The sequence below is a fragment of the Bidens hawaiensis genome, unplaced genomic scaffold (assembly GCF_021521415.1).
Source record: "Bidens hawaiensis isolate Kalapana, Puna unplaced genomic scaffold, B.hawaiensis_p1.1 tig00007719_1, whole genome shotgun sequence".
Lineage (NCBI taxonomy): Eukaryota > Viridiplantae > Streptophyta > Magnoliopsida > Asterales > Asteraceae > Bidens > Bidens hawaiensis.
In genome coordinates, this window is record NW_027491535.1 from 55,148 (window position 1) to 76,084 (window position 20,937).

General features: G+C 35.2%; 3 protein-coding genes across 3 annotated transcripts; all 3 read right to left on the reverse strand.

The window, feature by feature from the left end:
- Positions 1-7,759: 7,759 nt before the first annotated feature.
- LOC143635784 (uncharacterized) lies at positions 7,760-9,286 on the reverse strand. The gene has a single exon (XM_077103527.1). It carries the CDS (start codon positions 9,251-9,253, stop codon positions 7,850-7,852), a length of 1,404 nt encoding a protein of 467 aa, XP_076959642.1. The 5' UTR covers positions 9,254-9,286; the 3' UTR covers positions 7,760-7,849.
- Positions 9,287-10,688: 1,402 nt separating this feature from the next.
- Positions 10,689-11,869, reverse strand: LOC143635795 (putative protein phosphatase 2C BIPP2C1). Its single transcript, XM_077103536.1, has 4 exons — positions 11,598-11,869; positions 11,228-11,371; positions 11,005-11,133; positions 10,689-10,912 (listed from the first exon to the last, which is right to left on the reverse strand). Exons 1-4 carry the CDS (start codon positions 11,769-11,771, stop codon positions 10,733-10,735), a joined length of 627 nt encoding a protein of 208 aa, XP_076959651.1. The 5' UTR covers positions 11,772-11,869; the 3' UTR covers positions 10,689-10,732.
- Positions 11,864-17,183, reverse strand: LOC143635800 (uncharacterized). Its single transcript, XM_077103542.1, has 5 exons — positions 17,075-17,183; positions 14,686-17,015; positions 12,387-12,514; positions 12,195-12,261; positions 11,864-11,961 (listed from the first exon to the last, which is right to left on the reverse strand). The coding sequence occupies exons 1-5, from the start codon at positions 17,181-17,183 to the stop codon at positions 11,920-11,922; spliced, it is 2,676 nt and encodes an 891-aa protein (XP_076959657.1). The 3' UTR covers positions 11,864-11,919.
- Between the last annotated feature and the right edge of the window lie 3,754 nt (positions 17,184-20,937).

Here is a 20,937-nt window from a genome sequence, read left to right on the forward strand (position 1 = left end):
TTTTTTTGTAAATTATTAATATTTTAGTTTTTCATTTGCTTCGTATATTGTTGATTGGTTTTAGCGTAAAACACTACTTTAGATTATGTTTAACCCGAGTTAAAAAATATCATATCAAGGTATCATACGAGGTATCATACGGTTTTAAAAGCTACAACTTTTCCTTGTTGTAATGTCTACAAAGTACATTGATTTGCCAACGATTATGGTACGTAGTTGGCATGTCCAAGTAATGAAATGACGGGTAGGATAACTAGGGTTATCGTTGAAAGGGAGATATGATGATCAGTGATTTAAGGAGATATTAATAGATGTAAACTAGTTTAGGGTGTGCCAATTATTCATGTTTTGTCCTACACACACCCATAATAAAGGGTGCATTTAACAACATTGGTATTAAATAGAATCATTTAACGTACATTAAAATAAAATAAATGGAAAATGAAATAAACATAAGAGAACATCATCAATGATCAATTGCTATATATGCATAAATACCATGAAACCATCAACTAACTGGCAATGTCTTGATCGTCATTTCACATCCAATGTATGTCACATAAATAAAAGAGAAAAAATGTTTCAGTCAAATCATTATGGTAAATTATACGTCGCAAACAATATTTTTAAGGAAACTATGGTCGGTTAGTTCTTTTAATCATTTATGTATACATACGTAGTGCGAGTGTGTGTGTATATATTGATTTGATGCATCATCATCAACTAACTAATTAATAATTAAGAAATAAAATCGATATCAAATAAACATGATGATCTTAATTTTGTTGGGTTGTCAATATCATGATGTTATACTATTTGGAATAATTTCCTCAAACCATAGAAAACGTGAAGATTCATCAACAAAAGTACCGAAACAAAAGGCCGAATTATATATGTATTCTCTACACACCCACTCAAAAGCATGCCCTAATCCCTATGACACAAAGTATTTGCTTCCATTGTCGGTGCGACGGGACCTCCAATTTAGACCAAAGTTAGCCGAAAACATATTAAATGATGAAAACTAGATCAAAGTTAGACAAAAAAACATACTATGTGATGAAAATGACTCTTAAGCTATTTGAAAAAACAAAAATATCTGTGGTTAGCTATTTAGTTTTGTAACAATAAAATTTGAAAATGGTCTTGAATTCTCGTTTCATTTTAGCCTTTCAAAAGGGTTAGGCTGGCCCTGCCCATTGTGTGGCATGAGTTTTGTGATTGTGCAAACGTTTCTTTATCGATTTACAAAAGGTGGAACATATGAGGTATGTGGAGTGTGATGTTCTCTTTTGCGAGTGCTAAAGTTAGCTACATTGCACAACATATGAGCTATGTTTGAGACTCTTTACTTGTCCAATACCATGTTGGGATTGAAAAGATATTAAGTTGTTAATCGAAAACTTTTATGTATTTCTAAAATAAACAAAATTAAACATAATTAAAAACTAAGTAATCGATCAGTTAAAAAACAATGCTAAAGTGCTAGAACTGCTATTTTAAACTTTTAGGAATATTTTTTTCTTAAATCTCTGCATAATATCTTATACATCTAATAATTAGTCGTAGTATTATGTAATTTTAATGTTTTTAAATTTGTACCTTGTGAAAATATAAATTAAATAAAATGTGATTTTTGTAGGTTTGGAGGTGGTTGTAATTGATTTTGTCTATTTGCGCGTTAGTGAAGAAACAGCTACCATCATTAGGTATTGAAATTGTATCGGCTAACTTGTCATGAAAGCAACCCTTTTATCCCAAACTTTGCATGCTGCTAAATGCTAATAGCCCACCATGGCCCTAGCTGTCTTCACAACTTGGGAGTTGGAATTATAATTAGAGCACCTTTAATTATTTAACACCTGGTTTTAGAACAGAATTTATTACTAATGTGGAGCTAGCTCATTTGATAGAAGTTGTTACATTTAGTAAGAGGTTATGAGTTCTAACCCAAGTAAAGGTTGTATTAGGAGTATCGTAACTTACGGTAAAAAAAACAAATTTATTTAGATGCAATTTACATTGGCCTTCTTAAATCTTCAAACGCATTCATAAATTGCACTCTCCTTCCTTCCATTCACATAAATATGCTTGTGCACATTTTTTTTTAAAAATTGATTCTCTCCTCTCTGCATCATAATCTTTCTTCTTACCGGTTATGAATTTGCATTTTAGACTCTTAACAATTAACTAATTTGCATTTAATTGTAAACTTTTTTTTCATTTCATAAAAATAATAATCTTTCATCTCTCACTATCATAAATTAGTTGTTACATTTCATCGCTAATGTAATATGAGTATTTTCTTTTCCAAAAATTAAGCAGGTTGAATGTTTTGGTGTATTAGAAAGTGATACTTTTATTTATTAAAAGTAATAACGGATGTTTGTAAACCCGACGCATGGCAAGGTTCAGTTTAACTATGCGTAGTGGCGTCACGTCAGTAGCGGACAATTTTCATTTTAAGGGTGTCATAGGGTTGTAGCCCCCGTTTTATTTTTTATTATTATTTCCAACAAACACACACATACACACAGACGACATGGATTTGTCGCCCCCCCCCCCCTTTGTCGCCCCACATATCGCCGGAGGGGGGGGGGTTGCTGCTGCCGAGCATCGCCCAAACAACTACATTTTATTGCCCCATTACACCCTGTCTAATTAGCCTTAATTTTTGGCTTGACTTATTAGGTCAAGTTTGATACATTTTTTGACTTTTGACCAAAGTAGAAGGATTTTAATATTTAATAAACTTAATACATATACGTGGATTAATATATATATAAAAATTTTGGATTCCCTTCCTCAACATTACTAATCCTAAGTACAATAAGTTACCCAATTTGATTATCTAAAAATTTATTAGTTTTGTTTTGTAAACGTATGAATCAATATACCGTGTCGAAATCAGTAATTTTCACCAGTGAAGTTCAAAAACCGGGTTTATACACTTTTGTGTGAGATTCAACTCCAATAAAAAAATGTATGAACCTTTTAAAACCCTTATGTAATATATAATTTAACTTTAATATTAAAAATAAACACTTGAACTATTTGGGGGTGTGCCGTTTTCTTTAATATTTAGTACTAAAATGATTGGTGTGGTAGTGGATATTATCCAATATCCGTGGCATACCCGGAAAAGAGAGAAGAAAGTGAAAAGCATGATTTGTTGATGGGAAAATTTATTTATTAATTTTGTTGACAGGACCACCATCAACTTCACGACTTTTAATTTTATCTATTATTAATTTTCATCTTCCGATAAGAACATAATTGAGTCAGGCTACTTGATCATAATTCAAATATATGGTGGTATAAAAACACATTCTTTGACAATATCCAATTCTAAACAGAAATATTATAAGAATCGTATCAATACTTATAACATACATATTGTTTTAAATGTGGCATATGATTATCTATAATGCATTACACACAAGTGCTTAATCGGTTCTTATAGTTTCCTGTTCAGAATTGACTTTGTAGAATGCGCTATATGGCTATATGTATTTAAATAAAGTATCAAAATGTGAATTCTAAAAGGGAAAACATTGAGTTTTTGACTAACATTAAAAGCAAATAGTTATAATTATATACGGGTTATAAAAATGATATTTGCGCATGCGTTCTCCTATATGAGATCTTCGTAAGATACTAAAATGTGTGCAAAAAGAAGCTAAGATAAATGAAATATCGGTTCTCAAAGTTGCGTGTTTGAAATTTTCAAAGCTACGGAAGTGTAAATGAAATGAGTGAGAACTTGAAATTAAAATAGTATATAAGTTGAGCATTCTAGTTATAATTCTAACTAATAGTGAGCCAATCGATGACTTCTTCATATGAGAAGGCTGTAAAGCTCTAAAGCAAGCTCATGGCCCTTTTCACAAACCGAGTTGCATATATCAGCCAACATATTGCTCTGGTTGAGAAGATCTATGATAGGCTTCAAAGAGTCTTGAAGACCATCTTGTGGACATGGACACCAAGCGCAATGCATGTGACGCGGCTTATGTTCCTAGTTGTTTCTATTTTTGGAATTTTTGCGTTAATGATTTTCTAAGTTTATTTAGGTTATGTTGCTCGTGTTTGTCAAAAATTGATGGTTGTAATGGTGGTGGCATTGTACTTTGAAACGTTGATGTTATTGTACAAATAGATTATTTTGGTGATCCCCGTCCATTTCTAGGCGTTAATGATGATAGTGATAGTGATGATAAAAATAATTATGAAAAGTTAATAAAAAAAGTAAATAAATTGAAGAACAAATATATTAGAATCAAAGTGCTAAAAAAAGTAAAAGTTCTTACATGTAAATAAATGAGAACGATAATGAATAATGTGATGAAATATATGTATTTGGTGGTGGTGCAATGCCTGTGATAGTGTGATGCATGTAGGAGTCTAGGCCTAGGAGGGCCTTTAGACTTTAGTCCATCACCATCTCGTTGACAAACTAGCATAGTAGCATGTGCCATACGGCCCAAAGGTTCAAGTTCAACACTTCAACTAAACAAATTAAAAAAGAGAAGCTGTATTTGCATAAAAAAGAGAAGTTATTTAGAGGGCCGGTCCTAAGGATTTAAAATTTAAATACCCCGACCAAGCCAAATTAAAAAGACCTATAGGCCCTAAAAAGTTATTTGCTTTTAATTCTTTTTTTCGTTTGGGACAAATAGCTTAAATAGATTACGAATAAAAGAAAATTTTGGATCATGAGATCCATACCAATTTAAGAAAACAAATTAAAATACAAATATAAAAAAAATTTACCCTTCGAAAATTACGGTCCTTGGTCCGTTAACTGGCTCGCACTACCCTAGGGCCGACCATGGACTTATTTGACCTAGAGGCCAGAGGTGTACATTATGGTTTTTTCTTTCCAAACCTGTTCGAGTTCACACCGTTTTCAGTTTGAGTCAACAAAAGTTAGGCTTTATTTTTTGGAGGAACTGACTTTTTACAGGGAAAATGATCGGCTGGTTCTAGTTTGGGTTCCAAATCAGTTCGGGCTTCATTGTTCCAATTTAAGCAGTTTCAGTAAGATAGATTCCTAATCTGATTACAACCCAACGGTATATCTAGGTGTGCCAGGCCTCTATAAACAAAATGGACTTCAAGAACTTCGGTACTAGATTCAAGTTTCACGGGGAAGCGCAGCCAAAAAGGAAAGTGGATTTACAAGGTGCCATATAATAATAAAGACCAACGCATGCCAGAGAAATCGAGATTACGCAGGAGCAATTCAATTGCAATTAATAACGGCGTCTCACAGAGAGAAGGTAGAGAGGTGAAAGGGTGCCTATCTTTATTATTATAATGTAAAATATAGATATATACAAATAACATTTAACTATAAATATATGATATATAATTCAAGACATAGCAGTAATGCAACAATAACATGTACATTTCATTAATCCACCATTTCTAAATTTGAAAAGATCCTACCTTGCATGGACATAAAAGGCATATGATATGATTTTATGTTACAAGCTCTTCCCTTGGACCAACTAATCAACTTCCTTTTGTTGTAATATTCATCATCTTATTTAGACTACACATACACACAAAAATAAAGAAACAATTTAAACCCAAGTGAAAGTGATGTCATATCATACACATCTCATGTTTAAATCCATATATCTATTCCAAATTCCTATTTAGATATGGGTGTAAAAGCTGTGTGCTCTTCATACTTTTCATTAATGGATAACACGAGAAGTTAAATACAAAAAACTAACTAAAAATGATGTAAACATCGCTACCGTTCAGTTTTGTGTTCACTTTTAATCTTCTCAATTATAAAGTTTTTAATTAAATGACTAACTTTTAAAATCAAGATTCAAGACAAGTATGAACATAACTAATAGATAGTAATTAACGTATTTTAATTAACATATTTGACACATTTACTCATTTATAAAAGAAAAACACTGGACAAAAGTGTTTGGGCCAACCGACCCGACCTGTACCAAAAACGCATCTTGACCAGTACCAATATTGACCAGCAAAATGGATAAACTGGTAAGAAAGAGAGAGCAGAGGATGTACCTTAACTGTATTTGTAACATAGAAAAAGCAGTTGGCATTATAATGCAAGAAGGTTGGATGTGCTTTCAACCAAAGAGACAATCACCGTCAAATTGTTGGGCTAGCCTCCAGCATATCCAGTGTATCCGGCAGCCTGAGCAGCATCTGAGAATGGACTTCTTACAAATGCAGACTTCCCAACTTCTTGTGCTCTTGTTGCCAATATCCTAGCAATTTCCTAAATGTAAAGGAATATTGAAAACTATTGACGCTTAGTCTCATTAATTAATACGTTTTCAAATATTTGATGCTATTTCTTAAATGCTTACCTGAGGTTTCATCCCAGCTTGCAATGACTTGGAGACAATCATGTATCTCTATCATATATATAGTCAAAAAGTCCATCTGTAACAGATACAACTATGTCACCCGCCTCTACATGAAGAGCCTATCATGAATTTAAATTTATAATTCAACCCGGTACTTGCTATTGAAACTCTATTTGGATGAAAATCCTAGAAGTAAACCACAAGTTAGCGATTTTTTTGAAATTTGGACAATTATACTAAAGATGCCAAAACACTTATATTTGTAGACTCAAAGTGTGAATTCTTTATGTTCCAACAGTACACATAATTTCAAATACGCATGAAATTATTATTATTTATTATAACAGTGCACTTAATTTCAAATATGCATGAAATTAGTATTATTATTATTATTATAACCGAAAACCTGACCATTGAAGGTGGCAATCAACACAATGGAGGAACCTGACATGTTGGTTTTATTGTTTTTTTAACTTTATTGCTTCATGTTGGTCCAATGCTTACAGGATCAACAGTTCATTTTAAGTTGGTGAATGCAATACTAATGTACATTTGTTTCATCTATTTAGATGTCTTCGAGATCTAAATCAACAAACTTTTGCCCAAAAACGAAGAGCATTACACATGCACTTATTCAAATATCCAGCCAAGTTTTACATATCAAACAGCTCTAGTTATTCAAATCAAACAATAAGAAACCAGCAACTAAAATGTAAGTTTTCATAAAAGAATGTTATGCACTGCAACATATCATCTGAATATGACAATTTCTTTCATTATCTTGAAAACATTTATAAGAAAAGGGCAAACAAGCAAGGAGATTTGATGACCATGAAAAAGAAGGATGGCAAATTCAGCAGGTTGATACATGCATCGACATAAACCATTGAACTATCAAGAATAAGTCAATTTAATCTAATGACATGATTGCTACATGTGATTTCCTAAATCATTAGAAGTGAAATTAATATCAAGAAAACCATCCTAAATGTGGAGGTATATATAATTATACTTTTAAACAACATAAATCAGTCAACAAATTATCATAATCATGTACTATGCAACTTAAACAGACAAGAAAGCGAACACCTAAATTGGAAGTTCAGGAAACAGACCGAGATGTTTAATTAGGTATTGACTATTGAGTCATCTTTTCTTTCTACACTTGTTAGCTTTTGAAGGATAGTTCGCATATGGGAATCTTTTCCTGTGTCTGGGATCCCGAGTAGTATTTTCTCAAAAGTAGCATGATCAGGCATAAAACCTCGATTAATCATTTCTTCCAGAAAATTCTCTGCCTCTTGACACTCGTTTTTCTTCAACAGTTCTTGAACAATGACACTGTACATGATGCGATTTGGCAAACAACAATTCTCTTCTATCTTTCTTAGCATTTCTTTACCTTTAACCAGCAATCCTTCTTGGCAAAACATGCTTATCATCATTGTATATGTCCTAACAGTTGGTTTCAATCCTTTTAATAAAAGTTAATCAAACAGATCCATAGCCAAGTTAGTCTTCCCACATTTGCTACAACCATCAATCAATATATCATACAAGATTACATCTTTCGTCAATTCTTTGCTTTCCAGCGACCAGAAGAGAGTCAACGCATCAGCACACTGAGAGTTTTTGCACATTCCATGCAACAAGATACGATAGGTGCCTATATCGGGAGCCTGACCCTTTGCATGCATCTTGTAAAACAGTTCTCTAGCCTCTGTATGATTCCCGGATTTAAACAAACCTTGTAACATCGTATTGTAAGTAATAACATCCAGAATCAAACCCTTGTTTTGGATTTCTCGAAAAAGATTCATAGCCCTGTTGAATCTCTTCTTCTTACAGTATCCATTTATCAGGCTGCTATTTGTGATCATGTCGGGCACAATACTCCTCTCCATCATGCGACCAAGAACTTTCTCCGCTTCCTTTAATTCACCACAAAAACAATATCCATCGATTAGTGCATTATAAGTTATTACATCTGGATGCAGTCCTCTTCGTACCATTGCTTGTACAGCAAGCTCTGCGTCTTTTACAGATCCTTGCTTGCAAAAGGAGTTCACCAAGATAGTAAAGGTAACCACTCCTGGAGATACTCCTTCCTCCTCCATATCCATCAGCATTTTTGCAGCTTCCGTCTCTCGACCAAAGTTACATAAACCCTGAAGCAAAGAGTTGTAAGTGAATGCATCTGCACGTACACCCTTCTTGGTCATTTTGACAGATAGTTCTAACGCACGATCAACCATTTTGTCTTTGCAAAGGCTGTCAATGATCGTGTTGTAATGAGTTACACGTGGTTTACAAGAGCCCGACTCCATGAACCTCAGCAATTCAAGCGCTTTGCTAGTGTGACCTCCTTTACAGAGCCCATTAATAATGATTCCATACATAATCTGATTTGGCTCACAAAGTTTATGTCTAATAAGTTTCTTGAATGACCCAACAGCCTCAGACACCCGATCAGCGAGAGCAAGCCCATTTATGAGAGTATTATAGGTGGCCACAGCAGGTGGATGACCCTGCTTGAAGATGGTGGCCAAGAAGGCGAAACCGTAAGCAACCCGATTCAGGCGGCAAAGGCAGTTGATAGCGATGCTGATTGTATAGATATTAGCAGGAATGCCCATTAACTGCATTTGCTTAAAGAGTGTAAGTGCAGTGAAATATTGTTTCATACTTACAATAATAATAACAATCAGTTTATTAAATTGGATGATGGGAGGTGGAGGTTTTCTTTGAAGCATTTCGGCGAACAGTTGGTGGGCTTCATCAACTTTAGTCGCTCCAGAAGTGTTTTTAAGATGCTGAATTCTTTGAGTGAAATTGTGGGCTGAAGCTGAGGCGGTAGAGTAATAATGGGGTCTGATTCTTGTGCGCTTCATCCTGCAATCGGCCTTACTTGGTATCTTATGGGGTCTGAACTCAATTTTATTTGCTTGAGCAACAACTTTTTTTTAATTAAGGAATAATTTATTTCTTTTAACAACATATAAGCTCACGTGTAAGGTGGGGTCCAAGGTCGACTTCTCAACTGCAATGAGACTATACCTCTGATGTGCGGGAACCGGATGAAATTCGTAAACCCGCGTCAAATATTTCACCAATCTTTTAAAATATATTTGTTTAATGTACATTTCAATAAATTTGAGATTTGTTTTTCCATCTATATAGATATCTTATTTAAAAAAAGTACAATACATTTTATATTAATTCTCTCATAAAATAATTATTCTTTTTATTAAAGTAGTAACTATTACTTAAAAAATATATATATATTTTGCTTATTAAAAATTAGTTTTAAGTTATTTTGAAAAAAAAACAATAAGTTTTTTACATAACAAGGCTGGGATTTTTTATTTAAATGATTAGGAATTCAACAATGCCGGAAAATGAGATTCTATTTTAATCTTATTAAAATCCCCACACCAAATACTAAATATTGGAAATTTATTTACCTTTTTATTTTTTAATATGAACATATTACCAAATTTAAATTTAGCAAATTCTGATAAAAATAACATTTAGGAGTATGTTATTAGTCTTGGAATTCTTACTTTTCGACAATTTATATTAAAAAAAGAAATTAACAATGTGTTAGAAAGTCAAAACGATTACAACTAAATAGAAACAAGGTTGAGGGAGCACCACTTGGCCCGCTCCAAGTTACAAAGATGAGCTCCATATCATCTAAGATTTTGTGAATTGTGATTGGTTTGTTATTAGAAAACGTTATCATTTCTTGCATGCAATATACACCAACATGAGATCACAAAGGAAGCGACAACGGTGATCAGTAATCAGGTTGAACAAGATCATAAGAACAATAACCGTGAACAAAACCTGTGAATAAAAGCGAATGGGAAAAATACATAGATATATAACAATAGAGGGTACTTGATAGTTGATATATACATAAAGAAAACATAGGATAGGAAAGCCTATATCGGGGCCATAAAATTATAAAGTAAGACTAATTTACATATTACAATATATACACAAATAACATTTAAATCTAAATATGTAATACAAGACATAGTTACAAAGCAATAATGCAACAATAACATGTACATTTCATAAATCTACCATTTCTAAATTTGAAAAGATCCTACCTTGCATGGGCATAAAGGCATATGATATGATTTTATGTCACAAGCTCTTCCCTTGGACCAAATAATCAACTTCCTTTTGTTGTGGTATTCACCTCCATGTATTCATCATCTTATTTAGATTACGCAAACATACACACACAAGTGAAAGTGAGTGTAAAACTGTAAATTGGTAAGAAAGAGAGTTAGAGAGAGCGCAGCATGTACCTAACTGTAGTTGTAAAGTAGGCATCTGATGTAAGAAAGCCGTTAGCATTACAATGCAGGAAGGCTGGATTTGTTTTCAACCAAAGAAACAATAACCGCCACATTATCAGGCTTGCCGCCAGCATATCCGGTGTATCCGGCAGCCTGAGCAGCATCTGAGAATGGACTTCTTACAAAAGCAGACCTCCCAACTTCTTGTGCTCTTGTTGCCAATATGTTAGCAACTTCCTACATGTGAAAGGATTATAAACCTGATTATTTCGTGTCTAAAAGCATGTGCCTAATTTTTGTATATTGTGATAAAGGAAATAAATGTTGACCTGAGGTTTCATTCCAGCTTGCAATGATTTAGAGACAATCATGGTTATCTCTCTATCATATAGATTGTCAAAAAGTCCATCTGTAGCGGATATAACTATGTCACCAGCCTCTAGTTCAATCAAGTATTCCTGAGATCAGTTGTTAAAGTTGATGATTTATTATAGATTTTCAAAAAGAATCTTTGAATCTATTACTGATGAATATGTTAGTTAGCATACATACCTTCACAAGTTGCAGTGGGTCGTCAGAGTCGTCAACTTGCAATGCAAAATGGAACTCGTGAAGCAATGGAGATGACTTCTTATAAACAGCGCCATGTCTTATTATCAAAAATCCCGTGTCTCCAATATTGGCTACATGAAGAGCCTGTTGGAAATTCATTAATATAAATTTATGATTCAGCAAGACATGCGCTAATTGAAATATATTTGGATAAGGATCCTAGAAGTAAATAAACAACAAGTTAGATAATATTTTGGAATTTAAACAGCAAGAAGTATCCTAAAGCGTGAATACTTCATGTTTTAACACTACACATGATTAATATATAATACGCATGAAATTATTATTTGTTATTATTATGAACACAAACCTGGCCATTGAAGTTGGCAATCAACACATTGGAGGAACCTGACATATTGGTTTCTTTAACGCCTCTACAAAGAAGTTCAACAGGGTTGGTCAATGGACCATTGCTGGTATCCCACACAATCTCTTCACAAGTCCTCATGAGCTCTTGAGCATAAACTCCTGGACTGGCCTGCATTTCAAAAGAGAATAATAATAATAATAATAATAACAATAGTAATAACAATAACGGAGTTTGGTATTCATATTAAACCAATAATTAATCTTAATTTTAGTGTTATCCTTTTCACCTTCAAATGACCACTGGCTAACTCCATTAGCGACCCCTAGCCATTTGCTGCCAGCAACAAAATAGGCATCATCTCCACCTGTCAACGCCTGGAATTATTATTTCTATTACTAATCCAAACGTTTGTACCAATAGTCCATAAGTAACAACGGTATTTAGAATTTCAGTTAGATAAACAATATATTGGCATTCGTTATGCAATTTCATTCCTTTTAAGTAAAATGATAGACAGACAATTTGAATAAGTAAACTTCTCAGTCTAATGATTGCCTGAAAACAAGGTAATGAAATAATGCATCTTAGAAATATTACCTTAAATGGATGCTCCAACAAAGCTGCACCAGATGATAGGAAATCGTCTGTGACATAAATCTCCTCCCTGCTAAGTTATGCAAATTAAGAAAAGAACTAGCTGATCCAATATTCCACCCTTAAGCATATTTCTTTTCTTGTAAAAAATAAAATTTCAGCAAGTATGTAAAAGTAAAATGATGTGTTTGGTACCTTTCTACTTCAGCTTCAGATGCTAACAGTAAAGCAGTAACTTCTGATGCTTCAGCAAGTTCACTGCTACCTGCCACGCCCTCAGTTGCTTCTGCTTCCAGTAGTTGATCATGGGCTCTTTGTTTTAGCTAAAAATCACAATAAAAATGAAATAAGTTGTTAAGAACTGAAAATCGGGTGACTTCAATTCAATAAAAACAATACGATAGATAATAGGCCCTATTCTAGAGGGGCTACTCTCCAATCAAAACGATAATAGAAATAAATCAAGGCAAAGAAAAATATGCTACCCTAGGCCTATTTATTCTAAATAGTGCTGGCACGCCCACATTATTTTAGCCCTTAACTTTGACCCTCCACTAATTAAGCCCTGGTTGCGTTGGCCTGACCCGCTGGAGACTTATCAATACTTCCCTCCCGAAAAACGCTTGTCATCAAGTCGAAAAGAAGGCAATGGCGGTGTTATCCTGCTCGAAAATTTCCAGATGGGCTCAATGGTGAGATGCTGAAATGTTGCAGAATTTTGAGTTCCCAGTTGCAAGCATTGCAGCTTGTAGTCATGACCCACAATAGCTTGAACGGTATTTGAGAGTGGTCAACCACTGAAATCCTAGAACCACATCAGCCCCTCCTAGTGAGAATGGATAGAAATCTTGGCTGATTTGAAAAGCCCCAATTTTCAAAGCATCCTCCTTGCAAATTCGGTTACAGCTAATAATGTCCCCGTTGCAAATCCGTGCACCAAAAGGTGGCACTGTTTGTGTGAGCAGATTCACCTTTCGAACCAAAGAAACCGCAAGTCCGCAACAAAGGTGTGATTGACACACCGTCAATCAAAATCAACTATCTGGAAAATTTAAAGGGCCCGTGAAGTGTCATGGCGGGGGTATGTGACTTACCAAGATAGCATGGAGGCTAATCTCAGCCATGTCATTGTTTTGCTCCCCTGGATTGTTCCTTTCATTAACTAGCTGTTCCTCCAGTTCATCCTCCACTTCAAACATCTTGAAGGTGCCCATTTTACACCGGTGTCTAGGCCTGTACTTATCCCCGCAACGAAAGCACTCACCCTTCTGAAAACGTCCTTGTTTCTCTGCATCTGTAATGCGGGGAAGCGGCTTCTGTTGGCTTGTAAAAGAGGATGCAGCAGGGATAGTCACTTTGCTATCCAGAGACGCAGGTTAGGTGTTTCTGGCCAAGCAAACAGAACCTGTACCTATTCGCGTTCCCAGCTTCATATCGTACTCCATAGCCAAGCTCATAGCTTTGTAAACCGTACGGGGCTTATGAATAAGTACGTCGGCCTTTAAGTCATCGTTGAGCCCATTCAGAAGCACACCCAATAGACAGTGGTCTGGCAAGTTAGAGACCTTGGCCAATCGCTTTGCGAACACCTGATGGTACCCTTGTACAGTATCCATTTCACGAATGCCACAAGGGTATTCATCGAGGTTTTGGAACTTTTCCAGACCAAAGTTCTTCTGTAAAGCATGTACAAGTTCCTCCCAATAAGGCATCTCTTAATCTGTAGAGAACCAAGAATACAAATCAAGAGTGTCTCCTTCGAGGTGCATAGCAACTACATTAACCTTTATTTTCGTCTGAAACATTGTCGTATTAGAAGTACTTATCGGCCTTAAGGATCCAAACCCTTGGATCATCACCGGAAAGCGGGTAGGATGATCTATGTAGAAGGCAAGTACTGATAATTCTGCCGAGAAGACTCACCGTCATCATACTTCCCTGACCCGCTGCTAATTCCGCCGAGAAGGCCAGTACTGATAATTCGTTGTGAAACAAGGGCAGCAACGTCATCTTTTAGGGACTCAACCGGGTGGCTATTTCAGCTAATTGGGCAGCGATTGGGTCAGTCTGACCATCGTTCCCGGCAATGGAAACAATGTTAAGAACTGAAAGTCGAGTGACTTGAATTCAATATAAACACTACAATAAATAGGCCCTATTTGAGAGGGGCTACTCTCCAAATACAATGATAATAAAAATAATTCATGATAAAGACAGCCCTAGGCCTATTTATTCTAGATAACTGCTGGAAACTTCCCCCATTATTTCCTTAACTCTGACTCCTTGACTTTGGACTCTCCACTAATTAGCCATAGTTGACTGGTTATGTGGATAAAAGATGGGTTGACCAGCCCGACCCGCTGGATACTTATCTTAAGCAATTAGTTTCAAAATTACAAGCAAACAATTTTAGTTCATAGAGGTCTTTAGAGGCGAGGCATAGCATAAAACTTTTAATGTTATGATCAATAAAACTTTTAATGTTGTAATTTACCCCCTCGTCTTGAACAGGTTGAGATTCTAACTGATGGGAAGATTCCTCTGCATCCTCAATGTAACTGTCACCTGCATGCTCACAGATGGCCTGTAAAATCTCATCATCTAGATTCTGATCTGTAGCATCCAGAACTTTGATATCTGAAACATCCACGGTAGCCTTGAGTTCAGCAGGTGTTAAATGGGGCGGGCTTAACTCTTCTTTCTCAATTGGTTTTGAAAGCATCAAATCTGCATTTGAATTATCGTCCATGTTATCATTGCTCACTAGTTGCAACTCAGCTTCAACAGCCAGATCCTTAACATCCAAGGCTTCAGTATCTGAAACTTCTAAAGTTGGTACAACTCCTAATGAATCAGATGTTGGCACCTTATTAGTTAAAGTACCCTCACTATCATTCATATCTTGCAACCTTTCATCCATTTCAACATCCTTAGCATCCATGTCTTTAGTAGCTGAAACTTCTAAAGTTGGTTCAGCTGGATCAGATGTTGGCATCTCGCTAATGGAAGTACCATCACTAATTTTAATATCTTGCAAACTTTCATCCATGTCAACATCCTTAACATCCATTTTTTTAGTAGTTGAAGCTTCTAAAGTTGGCTCAGCTCCCAGCAGATCAAATGTTGGCTTCTCATCTATTAAAGTATCCTCACTAGTATTCATATTTTGCAAGCTTTCATCTATATCAACATCCTTAGCATCCATGTCTTTAGTGGTTGAAACTTCTGAAGTTGATTCAGCTCTTAATGGATCAGATGTTGGTCTCTTATCTATCAAAGTAACCTCACTAATGTTCATCTCTTGCGACCTTTCATCTGAAACAGCATCCTTAACGTCCATGTCTTCATTAACTGAAACTTCTAAAGAGGACTCAGCTCCTAATATATCAGATATTGGCATCCCCTCTATGAAAGTACCCTCACTAAGGTTCAAATCTTGCAACCTTTCATCCATATCAACATCCTTTATATCCACGCCTTTAGTGGTTGAAACTTCTAAAGTCGGTTCAGATCCTAATGTATCTGATGTTGGCATCTCATCTACAAAAGTGCCCTCACTAACACTCACATCTTGCAACCTTTCACTTGTATCAACATCTTCAACATCCGTGTCTTCGGTAGTTGAAACTTCTAAGGTTAGCTCAGATCCTAACAGATCAGATGTTGGCATCTCATCTGTTAATGTATCCTCACTAATGTTCAAATCTTGCAACCTTTCATCTGTATCAACATCCTTAACAACCATGTATTTAGCAGTAGAAACTTCTAGAGTTGAGTCAGCTCCTAACGGATCTGATGTTGACATCTCATCTGTGAAAATACCCTCACTAATGTTCATGTCTTGCAACTTTTCATCTGTAACAGCATCCTTAACACCCATGCCTTTAGTAGTTGAAAGTTCTAAACTTGAATCAGATCCTAATGTATAAGATGTTGGCATCTTATCCATGAATGTACCCTCACTAATGTTATTATCTTGCAACCTTTCATTTGTGTCAACATCTGAAACATCCATGGCTCCAGGAGGCAGCAAGTCTTCTGTATCACGCTCACTAGTATCTTTGCTTTCCGCCATTTGTGACTCATCCTTGGCGTATGGTCGTGTAATATCCATCACTTCATTATCTGAAACTTGAATAGCCTCAACTGATAGATCCTTAATTTCATTGTTGACTTGCAAAGTTCCATTATCCAGATTCTGACCCATACTATCCAGAAGGTCAATATCTAGAACTTGACCAGTAGGCTTGAGCTCAAGAGAGGTTGATTCAGGTTGGCTTACTTCCTCTTCTAAAACTGTTCCTACCTCTTCTATACAGGTAACAGGCATCACAAAAGCAATATCATTTCCCCCCCTGTTTTTGGTGCTCACTTGTTCCAACTCATCTAAAGTTGGTTGTTCAACTGCTAATTGATCAGATGATGGCATCTCATCTATTATAGTAGCCTCATTAATGTTCATCTCCTGCGATTCTTCTTCCTCATCCTCGTTTACAGCATTCATCAATTGAGCGTCTAATGGATTGGATGGTGGCAGCTCATCTATAAGAGTACCCTCATTGACAATCATATCATTTAACTCTTCCTCCACATCCTCATTTGCAGCATCTGTTGATTCAATATCTGAAATATGGATGGTTACAGGCGATGCAGAAGGCACTATATTTTCTGTATCACTTTTTCTAGTATCTTCCGTTTCCACCTTGTCCAAATCATCTATGACTTCAGTTTGTAAACCTTGTGTACTTTCAAGCTCAACAGAAGCATCTTCTGTGCCACTTTTTCTAGTATCTTCAATTCCCACCTTCTCCAAATCATCGATGACTTCTCACTGCCTTTTAAAAGTGTTCCTTCAGGATCTTCGCTCTTGTCTATGTTTGGACTGTCATCAAGAAGATCGATAGTTGGGTCTGAACTCTCTTCCTTATCGAGCTGAACACTAAATGCGGTTTCATCAAGTGTGCTCTCTGCAACTATAAGAGAATCGTTCATTTTAGCATCGAATTCTGATAAAAGAACTTTTTCAGAAATATCTGACAAAATCTCACTAGATTCTGCAAAATTATCTCTCAAATCCCTGATGCCAGTCTCACTTTCAACAATGCCAGTGTCAATATCTACATTCCTTATTCCATCAGCTACCTCAATAAGTCTCCCCTCAACTAGTCTATCCTGATCTCCATCTAATATCTTCACAACACTACTTTCTTGTTCAATTTGATTTTCTATTTCTTCCTCTGCATCAACATTTTCCACTACCTGAGAAGCATTCCCAAACCGGAATACTAAACTGCCATCACGATGTTCTGCCAAAGAAGAACAGTAAACGACATTTAGGGGGTGTTTGGCTAAGCTTTTGGAAAATTGCTTATTTGCTTTTTGAATAAGCAATTTCCAAAAGCTTCAGAATGGAGCTTTTCCAAATGGCTTTTGCCTTTCAAAAAGCAAATAAGCAATTTCTAAAAGCTTAGCCAAACACTATCTTAGAATCAATTAATCAACATCAAATAGATTTAAAATCTAAACTTAAACTAAAGATCTTTTTATTCATAAAAAAGGTAGATGTTTACATCGATACAGAAGGCAACCGGACAACAAGCTGCACCGCTAGCCCTTCTTGAATAGCAAAACAAAGTTGTTTAAAAATAACATTTATAGATCGTGGGGTCATGACCCATAGGACACGGCTAAGTAACTCTAGAGTCTCAGGCGCTAGGAAACCAAAAGTATCAAAAGCAAAGGGCATAAACTTTTGTTGTTACTACTTACTAGTGTTGTAAATTTGCTAGTCCCCACCCCACTGATTAATTTTGGGCTAGTCGGTCAATTAATCAGTCAATTGTCAAATCCGGCTAAAATAAGGATTAATCAAACTTAGTCGGTGTTTTATGACGAGGTTCCGACCAAAATCGGCTGTTTCTGGAGAGATTCCGGACAAAATCAGCAGTTTACGGCGAGATTCCAGCCAATTTCCGGCCAAAATGTGTAGGTGTATATATAAAACCGAAAATTACATATAAAATTGTGTGTGTAACATTTACAACCTTTTGTTAGTCATGACACAGATTCTCATGTTTATAGGTAATACTAGAGCTTTCAAAATTACAATTACGTCATCCAATAGATACATTAAGGCTACAAAATCTCATGATGTTCCTAATATTAATACAGCAACTATCATTTCAGTATCAGAATCCCTATGATAATACTATTAAAACTAAACGCATTAAATTCTGGAGTTAAAAATGTACCCGTAGTTGCAATGAGAAATATATCCGATGACGATTGAGCCACCGGTGACAGAAGAAGATTTGATGAATTACGTCTTGATCTCCTGGCGAGCCTGTGCTGGAACGGAAAAAATGGGCGGCGAGCGGTGGCGTAGGGCTTTAGGGGCGTACAGAAGGAGAAAGATGTGTAGTTAACTAAACTAGAGCATTGATATTGATTAGGCATTGTTATCACTTAATCAAAGAATTTCATATGTGAATTTAGGGTTTTGAGCATTTGGAAGAAGAAGAAGTTCGTTTACACTTGTGGATATTTGCCGCTTCAATAACTTGGGCCCGCTGTTATTAATAACAGATTAACAGCCAATCATGTATATTGTATGATCCCTATTTAATTTCCATTTCCTAATTTTCCTTTTAACAAAGATCGGTCCACTATTCAAAAAGGCTGAGGTTCGATCGAAAAAAATTCCTTCGAAATCAAATGGGTCGAGTCAAGCTGGCTTGGTTTGTAAACAAGTATGGTTCAGATGGTAAGCTTGCTCTAGCTGACTCATTAACTTGCTTATTTGACTCGTTTAAATTCACAATATAATATGATATAACTTAATCAAAGGTTTAATACAAATTTACAAAGTTGTTTTCAGGCAACCCGTAGTTGGGTGACACCTTTGTCACCTCGCCAACTTTTATTCAGCTATAAAAATATAGGGGTTTTAAGACGGATTGAACCCCTAAGGCACTAATTGGATAACGTGTGTGAGGGCAAAGGGGTGTGTGGCCTATAATTTTTCCAACCAATCAGACTTACACACTCACATTAATATTGAGAAAATATTAGGTAATTGTGTTAGTTAAACTATTACGTGATTTGATGAAAAACGTAGTGAAGTTTGTATGCATATGTGGCAATCACGTTTTTATCACTTTTTAGTTAAATCAGTGCAAGACTAAAGATAGAAACTTAGTTGAGAGAGAGAAGAGGGTTTGAATGGCCCTCTAGCTTTCAAACTTAATTGTTGCATACTACTTCTTTTGTATTTCCAAACTTCACATGTTTACCCTAAAAGAATAATACCACAAATTGATCAAGTTTTTTGCAACTTAAATTGATAGGGTAACTCATATAGTTAGTTATGTATGTCGTTTAGACGAAAGAATTTGAAGCAGTGATGTTTTTTCTTTTTTAGAAAATCAAAAAGTTTCTTACACAAACCAGGGCCGGCTCAACGTCGTCGGAGGCCTAAAATTAACTAAAATTTTGAGGTCTTTTTCTTTTCTTCATGCATATAAGGTTAGAGAGTATACAAGAATTGTAGAATTTTGATGATATGTAGTGATAATGGATATGAAACAATCCTCTTTAGCTTGTGACACATCAATGAGTTACTAATTTTAAAAGAACTCTACTTCAAAATCTCATAATACATAGCTCATATTTAAAATGGAGGCCCTATAAAAGTGAAGGCCTAAAGCCATGGCCTCATTTAGCTTACCCTAGAGACGGCCCTGACACAAACATTTATGCTGGCTAAATAAACAAACCTTAATCCATCTTTATAAAACAAAATACACCTACTATGATATATTTCCCATTTGGCAATCGACGTTTATATTTAGTGACATTACCTTAAAGCAAATTCAACGGCACTTGGGGCATTAACATGTTTATACTTTATATCCAACAAGGACAAACTTATTTAGACAAACAATCATGATCTGATTCAATTCATAAAAGTTATTAAGCTTTTCCTGATTCTTTAGTCATAAATTTGAGCTAAAAAAACTTGATGTTTATTTATTCATTAAAGTAATTACATATTGTTGCCATAATTTTCTCATCTACCCAACCAAGCAACGTAAAAACAAAGTTTCTAATTCCATGTTATCTAGGCATGTTTAGGTTCATACATAAACAGACTTCTGTTCAACTTTTAAAAAGATTATGACTATCTAAAATGTGAGTAGGATCATTTAAGTTCAAACGTTATTTAAAAGTACATGTTTTGTACAACATATTAGATAAAAAGTGGAAAAATGTATGTTTAGATAGTGTGAAGAAATGGCCTTTAAAGTGTTTTAGAGGTGCCACGGATATTCATACAACATTTGCTTATTCTTTTATTTTTTTTTTAGTTTTGACTTTTTTCGACTTTTGTGTTTAAAAAAACATTTTTTTCCATCTATTTGACATAGCATCAAAATTTAACACTTTTTTAGAAAGTATTTTCAAACATTTCGAGTTAGGTTTTTAGATAGAAAACTTTAATCACTCACACTAAGTGCTATTTCATTGTTTCAATACTTACAAGCGTATTGCCGTATTGGAACACTTCTCTTTATAGGACTTCTATTTTTTGTTTTACAAAGTTGTTCAACTTTTGAGTTTTGACATAGTTTTGCTGACCACTTTTGGATGGTCAATACACGGCTCGGGATTAGTATTGACTACCATGGTGTTACTAATATTTCTTGATCTGTCTGTTTCTATTTTTACATATATTAGATCTAGAATA